This window comes from Salvelinus sp. IW2-2015, unplaced genomic scaffold (assembly GCF_002910315.2).
Source record: "Salvelinus sp. IW2-2015 unplaced genomic scaffold, ASM291031v2 Un_scaffold992, whole genome shotgun sequence".
Lineage (NCBI taxonomy): Eukaryota > Metazoa > Chordata > Actinopteri > Salmoniformes > Salmonidae > Salvelinus > Salvelinus sp. IW2-2015.
In genome coordinates this window covers 205,545-217,877 of record NW_019942676.1, presented here as the reverse complement: position 1 = coordinate 217,877, position 12,333 = coordinate 205,545, and the positions used below count along the sequence as shown (strand labels likewise).

General features: G+C 44.9%; 1 protein-coding gene across 1 annotated transcript in view; it reads left to right on the top strand.

Moving 5' to 3' along the window:
• Positions 1-12,333, top strand: part of grin2ba (glutamate receptor, ionotropic, N-methyl D-aspartate 2B, genome duplicate a) — a 140,041-nt gene that overhangs the window by 95,215 nt on the left and 32,493 nt on the right. The window contains 3 exon segments of the mRNA XM_070438518.1: positions 2,003-2,146; positions 2,552-2,822; positions 4,801-4,993. Of these exon segments, the coding sequence (XP_070294619.1) occupies positions 2,003-2,146; positions 2,552-2,822; positions 4,801-4,993 (608 nt within the window).

The following is a 12,333-nucleotide window of genomic DNA, read 5'->3' as shown; positions in this document are numbered from 1 at the left end:
ACAGAGGAGCCTCTTAAAGAAGAAGTTACAGGTCTGTGAGAGCCAGAAATGTTGCTTGTTTGTAGGTGACCAAATACTTATTTTCCACCATAATTTGCAAATAAATTCATTAAAAATCCTACAATGTGATTTTCTGGATTTTTTTTCTCATTTTGTCTGTCATAGTTGAAGTGTACCTATGATGAAAATTACAGGCCTCTCTCATCTTTTTAAGTGGGAGAACATGCACAATTGGTGGCTGACTAAATACTTTTTTGCCCCACTGTATGTCTGCTGCAGAGAAACAAGCGAGATCATGAGAAAATGAGTTTTGATCAGTCATGGAAATAAAAGTGAAGACATGTTGGCTCACTGTTTAAAAAGAAGATAGAGAACAAGATATAGGATGAAAAATACAGGAGTTTTGGCACAGGTAGAGCCGACTAGCGCTAGCTAACGCTACCTAGAAATATATATATATATTTATTATTTTTACAATTGTCAAGAAATAATATAGCGATATGTAACTGAATCGGTTATTCACCCCCTCACTACTGTCAGGGCTTCTGGGTGCTGCTGAGAGGAGGGTATACATGTGCATCCTGTCTGTCTCTGACAGCACCAATCGGCTGTGGGTTAGCAGCTGTGGCTGGCGCTGTCCTGACTCCCTGGCCCGCTGCTGCTCACTCACTCTGCAGTCTGTACCAGGTCACAGCCCACCAGCCACCCGCTCCCCTCATTGTTACCATAGACCCCCCTCCCTCCCCCTCCCTCCCTCCATACTCACCTTCTCTCACGATTCCATTGCTCTCTCTGACTAATTTCTCTCCCTCCTTTCTTTTCTGTCAATTCCTCTCTCTTTTACCCTCTTCGTTCCTCACCCAGCTTACTCTCTCTGTCTCTCTCTCCCTTTATCCTTCAGTGTTGTTCCCTCTCTCCTCTTATTATTTAGCCTCTGTTTTGTGGTCCAGTACAGTAGACTGCAGTGGCTGCTTGGGACAGACAGAGACACACTCCCTCCTCAGGCATTTTAATGTGTGCTAATCGATACCCCAGCGCTCAGGGAGGTGATCATTCGGACTGACCTTAATTATTGTTGCTGTAAATGAAGCCAGTCTTTATTTGGCTCTGGGTCCTTTTTCTCTCTTTTCTTCTTCTCTTTTTTTTCTTCTCCTCTTTTTTTTGCTAATGAACATTCTGCGGACTTCTGGCTCTCTGAATGACTGCATGGGCCAGTACATTAACACTGCTCTTAGAAAGAGAGGAGGGGAGCTGCAGGGGATCGTGTGGAGGAGGGGGGCTGGAAATTCAATTATAACTGTGTCCTGGCAGTAATTTCACTGGAATAAATGGGACAGGGAGCGGGAGAGGAGATCACAGGAGAGAGATCACAGGAGAGAGGGACATGAGAAAGAAAGTGGCAAAAGGGGATGAGATGGGATGAAGGTAGTGTGTAGAGGGACACATGGAAGAGGGCTAGGCGGTCAATCATGGCTTAGTGGAGAGGAGGGTACAGTGGAAATTTACACTGACTTAGACATGTAGAATATACTGTTGTGGAATATACTGTTGTGGAATATACTGTTTATTCACAGTTATTATGTGCATGTACTGTATATCATATATACTGTAAGTGGCAAACACACACAGCATACTTATTCACCCCTTTCCGCTGTGCCTTTTCAGTGGTTTAGTCTGATCTCATTCATGTGGAAACAAGGTAACGGATCAACCCATGTGTGTCCCCTGGGTTGTAGAGGTTAGGCTTTGATGTTGAGTGAAGCACGGATTCCTAAGCCAAAGAGATTTCAATACCCTGCCCGGCTGACAGACACACCTGGTTTTACACTCCGACGCACACACTGACACACACAGAAACATGGCCGCACACACACACACACACACACATACAGTATTGGGGGGAAGAACTGCAGAGTGTTGTCTAGACGCCTCCTCTCCAGTTCAATATTCAATGTGGACATGTAACATAGCATTACTAACCTCCACTCTTCTGTTCCCCCAGGATGACAACTCTATGTTCTTCCAGTTCGGCCCGTCCATCGAGCAGCAGGCCTCGGTCATGCTCAACATCATGGAGGAGTACGACTGGTACATCTTCTCCATCGTCACCACATACTACCCCGGATACCTGGACTTTGTCACCAAGGTAACTCACCAATACACGCCTTCACGACAGGGTAGCTCTCTCTTTTTCCCTCCTTCATTTGAATACTGCCACCAGGCAGTCCATGAGCAGATTCTAACGTCACCGTGGACTTATAGTCTTAACTTCTAGGATAGTGATAGGAAGTCAACTACTAAGCCGGCGGCTAATCTCAACTTGTTCATGTAGTCAGGAAGTGTCKGTAGGTATTTAAATACTGTTCCGTCGAGAGAAATCAGATTGGCCTTGTCAAATGGCCCTTCAGCCCTCTCACACACCTCTATCTTCCTCAATGTCGTTGAACACTTTTTSTGATAACTCAATATTACATATTATCATACCCAACCCTACCTCTCACCCACCTACTTCTTCCTCCCTGGTCCCTCCGTCCCTCCCTCTACCCTGTAGATCCGGAGCACCATAGAGAACAGCTTTGTGGGCTGGGAGCTGGAGGAGGTTCTGCTGCTGGACATGTCAGTGGACGATGGAGACTCTAAGATCCAGAACCAGCTGAAGAAGCTGCAGAGCCCCGTCATCCTGCTGTACTGCACTAAGGAGGAGGCCAACACCATCTTCGAAGTGGCCCACTCCGTAGGGATCACGGGCTACGGCTACACCTGGATCGTCCCCTCGCTGGTGGCTGGGGATGCTGAAGTGATCCCTGCTGAGTTCCCTACAGGTTGGTTTGGAATAAGTTCTATGTGATTTATCTCCATTTAAAGTCTATGATTGGTTGCTGTTTTGATGTTGATWTATAGTTGGGAATATGTGGGACCAGGTAGCTGYTACTGATCAAATCCTAACCTGAAATCCATGCACGCAARYCACATTTTTGGGTGCAAAATCTTACATTYATATTTCTGCATGATTTACGATAAATCATCGTAAATCGRTTGCWTCTCAAGTTGATGGATATMGCCCMTAATAATYTATTACCATGTTAGCTATGTAAAWCATATGATMTGTGATGGTCGAGTGGGCGYGGTAWTGAACATGTTTTTCTGCAGGTTTTAACTGTCCCTTGAGAAGGTTTGTCCTGCAKATTAGTCTGTGACAGATGGCAGATACTGCATGAATTAAGGGTGTTTTGTGTCAAACTGTCAAAATCAACACTTCAGTTTATCACTGTTTGATGAATTTACAGTATAGGCCTTACAGTAACCTTCAGAATGTGAATTGTCTCGCTAAGTTTCATATTTCTGAGCACCATGGTAGGCCTATACCTTTTAATGGAGACTACAACTCATTTAGGAGTAAAAATAGATGTGGTACGCGATAAGTTAAGGCCTGGTGTTTGCGTGGTCAGTGTGAAGCCAACGTGCACGCTAACATGCTAATTTGCTTAACAGGCACGCTAAATACTTTTTCGGTCATATGTGATGGCCTCAATCCTCTAGGTATTCCACTGATGCGTTCCTTAAGTGGCACTCTGGGAGCTACAGTATCTCAACTCACCTCCTCCTCCCCTATCCTCTCTCTCTCCTTCCTCTCCTCTCTCTCCTCTCTCTCCTCCTCCTCCTCTATCCTTCTCTCCTCTCCTCCTCCTCTTCCTCCTCTATCCTCTCTCTCTCCTCCTCCTCCTCCTCCCCTCTAATCCTCTCTCTCCTCCTCCTCTATCCCTCTCTCCTCCTCCTCCTCCTCCTCTATCCTCTCTCTTCCTCCTCTCTCCTCTCTCCTCTCTCTCCTCCTCTATCTCCCTCTCCTCCTCCCCTCCTCTATCCTCTCTCCTCCCCTCTATCCCTCTCTCTTTCGCAATTCACTTAAACACACTTCTCCTGACGCACAGATATTGCTACGTATTTAGCATGTGACCCTCCTAATCTTACATCACAGACAATGATGAGCTGTCTGGCACCAATGGCGTGGTTTTTAATCAGGTCCTCCAATAACAGTTAGAACGAGAAGGAGGGGCGGGGTGTAAGGACTACTGCAGTTCAAAAGGAACAAGGGTCTGGTTCTCAGAGACAAGTGCTCATACACCTCCAAGTCAACGCCACTGTCCTCCTCTTCCTGTTTACCCCCATCGCTAAGTGAGATGAGATTGTCTAAGTTGTTCCAACATTTTCCTCATGTCCTGAGATGGACAGGTCCCACTGGCTACCAACCAACCAACCCTTTCCACTAGCATGCACACACTCTAGCTCTATAATATCATTTTTGTAGGGTGAATATAAAAACCTTGAGAAAGTGTCAACAGAGTGTGACATTAGATATGGTCCTGGAGAGACTGAGCTGTCATCCCAGAGCCCCGTGGGTCTACAGGTTGGATGCTGTCTGTCTATTTCTGTCCAGTTGCCTGGTAATGGATTGGTCAGTCCCTGTCAAGTGGGCCGTAGCAGACAGAGAGGGCGTGAGGATGCAGTTTGACTGAGAAGAGAGGAGAGGGGTGGCTGTCAGTGGTGTGTGGCGCACGCCTCATAGTGTGTTTAGCCCCTTYCGTGCATAACCTCTTTTCCTCTACTCTCTTTCTCTATCTCCCTCTTGTCACTGTCTCCTCTGTCGACTGTATGTTATGGATCTCTCTCTTTCTGCTCTCCCTTTCTTCCTATTCTCATCACTCTATCTGTTTCTGCCTCTTCCCTCATTTCTCTCTCTCTCTCTTGCTCTCTCTATCCACCCCCTCCTTCTCATCTCTCTCTCTCTCTGTCTCTCTACAGGTTTAATCTCTGTGTCGTATGACGAGTGGGACTACGGCCTGGAGGCTCGCGTGCGCGATGGGGTGGCTGTCATCGCCATGGCAACCTCCACCATGATGCTCGACAGGGGGGCACACACCCTGATGAAGTCTGAGTGCCACGGGGCCACGGACAAGAAGGGGCCCATTGCTGGGAACCCCAATGAGGTGCTCAGGTAAATCTGGGGCGGATCGCCTGTCAACCCTTTGAAATCTTTCAACATCTGCACACACAGAGTAACACACACATACACACACATCTCCCTCCCAAAACAGCCCCCCTCCCCGTGCTGCACCCCCACACCCGGACCCTCTCCTTTCCTCTGCTGGGCCTTTTGAACTGGTTGTGATGCAGAGCATTCTGCCGCGCTTTGCTTTGCCAGCGCTTTAATTGGTCCCAGTGGCGTTTCAGTCTGAGAACAGTAGCCCGTTGCGCTGCTCTGTGGAACTGAGCGTGGTATTGRATTCCGGGGCAGTTCCACCCTACTCTATGTTTTGCCACTCTGCCTCTATGTGTTGGGGGATTGTTGGGCATKCTGTTGGGACACCAAAGTGGGTTTGGCTGCTGTTTCCTCCACTGATTCAGGGCTTGTTGGGAGCGGCTGAGTGCTGTTTCTGTTGCTGTATGACGGCAGCACCTGGGGATGCTCTGAGCTTTCTCTCGCACAAGCATTTCTGGTTGCAGTTCAAAGCCTAACTGAGTCTAGCTCACTTCGGAAGCTCTGCCTGCTGTATTGTCTCACAGGAAGCTGTCAGYTGTCATTTCAGCGTAGGCCTCTTACGTTATGCCGTATTTGTTTGCCACTGCCCAGTGCTTTTAGATAACGGCACAGCCCTCTGTAATACTCTCCCCCGCCGCCTCTAACCCACTGTTTCATAATAAACTAGGCTGTGCATTTGATTAAATCATGCTGAACTGGTCTCAGATCATGCTCTGGTTTTACTTGAACTAACCTGTTTGTTGATAACCTCTGTCTTCAGGGGGTCAATGAGCTGATTAGCAGCAAGCCCACAGATAGACAGYTAGACTCTTGCTAACTCAATCAGTGCTCCTCTCATGTGATAGATATAYCACTATGGGGCTATGAGAGCAGCATGATGGGATGCCAGGGGTTATCAGACCTATGACAGCCTATATTACTATGTATCGTCATTTTATTGTCGTTTTTAATTTATCGGATAAAAAAGATAAAGAAGTCTATGGCCACTTAAACACAGCCTTTCTGTGTGACTCTAGCTGAAATATGAAACGCGTATGTTGATACCTTGCTGTACTTCCCTTCAGGGTTTTTCACTTATTGAATCCCGGAGAGTTAGGGGACCTGACTGGCGCTAAAAGTCATGTGCGGAAAAACAAAATGAAATCCTGTATTTGCCCGAGGTATTTGTCAAGGATCTAGGACACCGGTATAAGGTATCATATGTGAGTGGTGTGTTTTTTTAAATTCTAAATGAATGGATATTTTCTTTTCTTATAAGAGAATCATGTTAGAGTCAGTAGAAACACACCATGGAATACATTGAATTCCTTTTACCTGTACTTTTACATACAGGTAGAGTATGGACCGTTCCATTGGTGGAASCTGAAGGCAGCTGGATCATGGTCTAACAAAGCTGACTCTGACCCAKCTAAACATGAACAAGTTACATGTTAGAAATGAGCAGTGTGTTGGAAAAGGGGTCAAGTGCTTTTAAGTGTTGTGGAAATGTAGGTCTGCGGTAGTTTGTCTGTTGGAGAAGACAAATGCTTGAGCAGTATTTTGACCCTGCATGGTCTTTGGAGTGGCCTCTGCCAGGTCCAGTCAGTAGGCAGCTGCAGTCCATAAACTCCTGCTGAGTATCTGTTTCTGGGGATGGAAGTGAACTACTTCACAGAGCTTTTGGGCGATGGATGTTAAATGGTACCTGTTTATGATGGGGCTTTAATGGAACTGGGTCAACTGCCGTTCTCTTTTCTTTCTTTCTCTCTCTCTGTCTCTCACACACAACACACACACACCAACCACCCAACACACACACATCACACACACACACACACACACACACACACACACACACACACACACACACTGTACTGTTTCACTGTACTGTATCTACAAATCTGACATGCTGGCCTGTGTGTTCACCGTACTGTATCTCATCACATCATCTGTGGCCTGTGTGTTCACCGTACTGTATCACTCTACTATAATCACTCAGTGTGGCTGTGTGTTCACCGTACTGTATCTACATAATTCTGACATGTGGCCTGTGGTGTTTCACCGTACTGTACTCTACATAATCTGACATTGGCCTGTGTGTTCACCGTACTGTATCTACATATCTGACATGTGGCCTGGTGTGTTCACCGTACTGTATCTAATAATCTGACATTGGCCTGTGTGTTTCACCGTACTGTATCTACATAATCTGACATGTGGCCTGTGTGTTCACCGTACTGTATCTACATACATTCTGCATGTGCCTGTGTGTTCACCGTACTGTATCTACATAATCTGACATATGGCCTTGTGTTTGTTCAACCGAACTGTACTTACATAATCTGACACATGTGGCTGTGTGTTCACCGACTGTACTTACATAATCTGACATGTGGCCTGTGTGTTCACCGTACGTATCTACCTAATCTGACATGAATGGCCTGTGTGTTCACCGTACTGTATCTACATAATCTGACATGTGGCCCTGTGTGTTCACCGTACTGTATCTACATAATTGACATGTGGCCTGTGTGTTCACCGTACTGTATCTACATAATCTGACATGTGGCCTGTGTGTCACCGTACTGTATCTACATAAATTCTGACATGTGGCCTGTGTGTTCACCGTACTGACACGTATCTACATAAAATCTGACATGTGGCCTGTGTGTTCAACCGTACTGTATCTAATAACTGACATGTGCCTGTGTGTTCACCACGTACTGGTATCTACCACATACTCGACACTTGGCCTGTGTGTTCACCGTACTGTATCTACATAATCTGACATGCATGGCCCTGTAGTATTATATTTCACCGTCACTACGTAATCTACCACATCCATCTACATTGACATGGTGGCCTGTGTTAATCAGACAGAGTAACTATAGTATCTACAATAATATCATTGACATTGTGGCTGTTCGTGTCACACGAGTACTTATCTAACACAAATCTTGAAATGATGACGCCCATGCTGTGTTCAACCGTAAACTAAGATATCTACATATCTCGAAAGATGGCAATAGTGTGATAACACCGTACAATGTATCTAACATAATAACAGACAAATGTGGAGCCTGTCAGGTGATATCACCGGTACTAAGACTATCTAACAATAATACTGACATGTACCCTGTGAATGTTACAACAGTACTGTAAAAATATACACATAAATCTGACAATGCAGACAAGAACCAATGATGTAGTTTCAAAGAAGGTACTGTATCTTACATAATCTGACTGTGGGCCTGTCGTGGTTAATACACACGATCTCCCATGGGCTTTATGCGTCTGCACTAAGAGGAAGGGGCGTGTATATAGGTGTGGGTGATTTTACTGAGAGAGAGAGAGACGAGAGAGGCAAAGAAAAAGGGGCAGTGAGGGAGTGAGTGAGAGAAGCTGACCATAAGTGCAGAGAAGTAATACCATTTCACAGCATAGAACAGTATTCTTAATACAGCGATGGAGAGAAACACGGAGGAGGTAATAGAGTGAAGTGAAGAGAGAAATATAGGCCCGTCCTCCCCACACCCTCTCTGATTTTCCAATACTCTTACTATCACAACTCCATCAATCTCATCTCTCTGTGAGATTATTGGTTCCCCAATAAAGCAAACGCCAGCAGATTGGCTTGAGGAAATCTTGGTGGTTGTGGGGAGTAACCATGGCAACCACATTACATAATGCTTGTGTGAGTCCTCTGAAGTCGCCAGTTGTCAACAAGTTAGTGTAAGGATGGTACAAAGTTATAAACACATTTCGCACACAAACTCACCACCACATGTTCACAATTGTACATGCATATAAAATACGCATCCTAAACGTTCAAAGAGGACACATTTCTCAAAAAGTCACCTTGAAAAATGGTTTCATTCCACAATTTATGCAAGAAGCATATTCCACTAGGCTTAGCACTCGGTGAGCCAAAAAGTTAGCCTCTGATTCGCACAATGAGGACATTTCTACAGTAACGGTATCATACTATTTCCTTCTCTCACCAATCTAATATTATCATACTATTTATCTTTCATACGCTGCAGTAAGAAGAGAGATTTAAAAGTAGAACGATTCGGTTGAAGGAGTACTTTGAGAAATGCTTGAAAAAGGACGATGGAAACCATGTTGTTATATGGACCCGATGACATTGTCGCGAAGCAACACAGAAAGCAAGACAATGCTGTTTGCCAGTATTGCATCTACCATGTCTACATCATCATGAATCATTCATATCAAGCGAATCCACACTCCTGACCACATACTCTACAAACAAGATCATTACACAAAGGTGCAGCCGAAGTATACTGATATACACATCTCGTTAAACAGGCCAACAAATACAGGAGTTAACGGCCAAAAGGAGAACACCATAATAAAAGTGTTTCTAATAGGAAGTTCGAGCCAGGAAAACAGCTTCAGTGTCACCTTATTCGGCATTAGATTACTACAAAGTTCTGAACAATCACATAATTCGGCAAGGATGTGACACGATTCTTCCATTGAGGCATTCCTACATTTGATGTAGTGTTTTTACGAGACGTGTGGAAAGGACACGTGTCATTGCACCATCGAAAACTAATTCACAGATGACCACAATCACACAAGGAGAATTGATCATCTTATGGGGCATTAGAGCATGGTAAGCACAAAATAATGGCCATGCCAGCATTTTCTATACATGACCACTAAGACCATGATGGGAGTGTTAAAAGTCGACTTAATTAACTCAGGAACACACACAATGCTTTCAATATACTATGAATACCCTCAGTCTAACATGCAATGCTGTTTCCATTATTTGGCAAGTTAACACATGGAGAATATAGAATCACAAAAAGAACAAAAACGCATCCCTACTTAATCGTGTGTGAGATGTAGTGTGGGATAAGATAGTAAGTAGGAATGGTAGTGCTACCGATGTGTAAGTGAGAATGTGTGATGGATGACAGGGGCTGATGTGGAATGGATTGAAATGCAATGTGACTGTGACAGTATCCATGCACGGCATGCTGAGGTCTGTGAGAGCTTGCATCCTGTGACTGGGAAGAGGAAAGTAGAGAAGGAGTCGGGATCTCAGGGAAGGCAGATGAGGAAGAAATTGAGAGTAGGGAAAGACTTTTACTAGTAGGTTAGTATTGTAAGTTACGGGTATGCGAGTGTGCAGGTCTAGCCGCTGGCTAGTGTGCTGGGAGCATAGTTGTTAGGGACAATGCATGTTCTTAGCATCCAATGCAGAGAACCCATTACAGTTTTCAGCGAGGGATAGCACAAAATAGAGGCTAGTGCAGTAGCGGACACCACACAACCACACAACACACACACACCACACAAACACACACCACGATGTCAACTCTCAGACTCCAGTCCATAGCCTCATTGTTGTATTTATTTATTATCCTATGTACCTTGGGTGCAGTGGTTTTGAGGCAGAAGTGTTGCCATGGAACACGTAACAGGAAAAAAAGAGACGCGAGGCAGAGAAGAGAGAGAAGGCTAGCGAACGAGAGGCCCGAGAGAAGAGGCAGAGCAGAGAAGGAGAGCAGAGAAGAGCGAGAGAGAGCAGAGAAGAGGAGAAGAAAGGACGCAGAGCAGAGAGAGAGAGAAGCAGAGAAAGAGAGAGAGCAAGAGAGAGAGAGGCGAGAGGAAGGCAAAGAAGAAGAGAGAGGAGAGAGAGAGAGAGAGAAGGCGAGCAGAAGAGAAGAGAGGCAGAGACAAGAGGAGGAGAGAGAGAGGAGAGAGAGAGAACGAGAGAGGCAGAAGAGCAAAGAACGCAGCGAAAGAAGAGAGAGGACAGAGAGAAGAAAGACAGAAAGAGAAAAGAGCGACAGAGAAGAAGAAAAGGAACAGAGAGAGAGAAAGAGAAAAGAGAGAGCAGCAGACAGAGAAGAGAGAGCGCAAGAGAAGAGACAGAGAGAAAGAAAGAAGAGAGAGACGGCAGAAAAGAGACAGAGAAAAGAGCAGAGGACAAGAAGAGGAGAAGCAACAAGAGAGAATAAGGCAAAGAAAAAAGAGAAAGAGAGAGAATAGAAATGAAAAGAAGGAACTGGCAAAAGAAGAGAATAATATTAGAAGCTCAACCTGACAGAAAACACACAAATATACTCAACACACACACACAACACACAAGCACACACACACACACACACACACACCACAACACACACACACACAACACACACCACACACCACACGAACCACCACCACACACAACACAAACCCCCACCCACAAACACAACACAACACACACAACAACACACACACAAACACACACACCGGGACACACCCACCAACACCCACCAACAATCACACACTCTTATAAACCCCAAACACACACTGGCACAACAAATAAATCTCTAGACAACGATAGAAAAACACGAGAAGAGAAAAACGCTGACATGAAAAAACACGAGGCAAAATTGGAAGAGCGGATCGCACATAAGTCAATGGATCAGCCAGGAGACATGTTGCAGTGCTAGTAATGCCTCATCACTGCAGCCATACAGTACGCACAATGAACTAACGAAAAAAATAAACCCTGTAAATCTCATCTATCCTAATTAATGGCACTGTATTCTAATTTTATTATACTATTATTACAAACTAGCACCATAAATCGACCACATACTAACATAACACTGTAAGTGTGAGGAATAAAGGAAAGTCCACCTATACTAATCTCGAACAATCAATGACAATCCTGTTTATCCAGAAAAGTACCTAGATGAAACACGGACGTTTGAGAGGGCGGAAAACTGATCCCTTAACAGAATGAGGACGGCCTACCAAAGATGCAATACCAAACCTGGCCAATCACATACACATAAACTGCGACAAAAGAAATAAGAGAAAAGAACAGTAGTGGACCAAAAGGTAAACAGAGCATTAAACAAGCACTCTTGTAACGGTGATGAATACCCTGAATGTGAATGATGATGCATGTAAGTCGATGATGTGTGTGTGTAAGATGTTGGTGTAGATGTGATAGTGGTGTCGTGTGTGTGTGTAATGTGTGTGTGTTGTGTGAAGTGTGTGGTGTGTGATGAGTAGTGTGTGTAGTGTGATGTGTGGTAGTGTAGATATGAAGGTGCATGTGTAGGTGTGATTAAGTGTGAATATTACAATCTACATCTCTGGCGGTGTAGGTGATGTGAGATGTGTGATGAATGTAGTGTAGTATGTGGCTGAGTGTAGTGTGTGTGTAGATGTGTAGATGTGTGTGTTGTGATGATGAGTAGTGTGTGATGTGTAGTGATGATAGTGTGTGTAGATGTGTGTATGTGTGTGAGTTGTGTGTGTTTCTACGTCTCTGGCGTGTA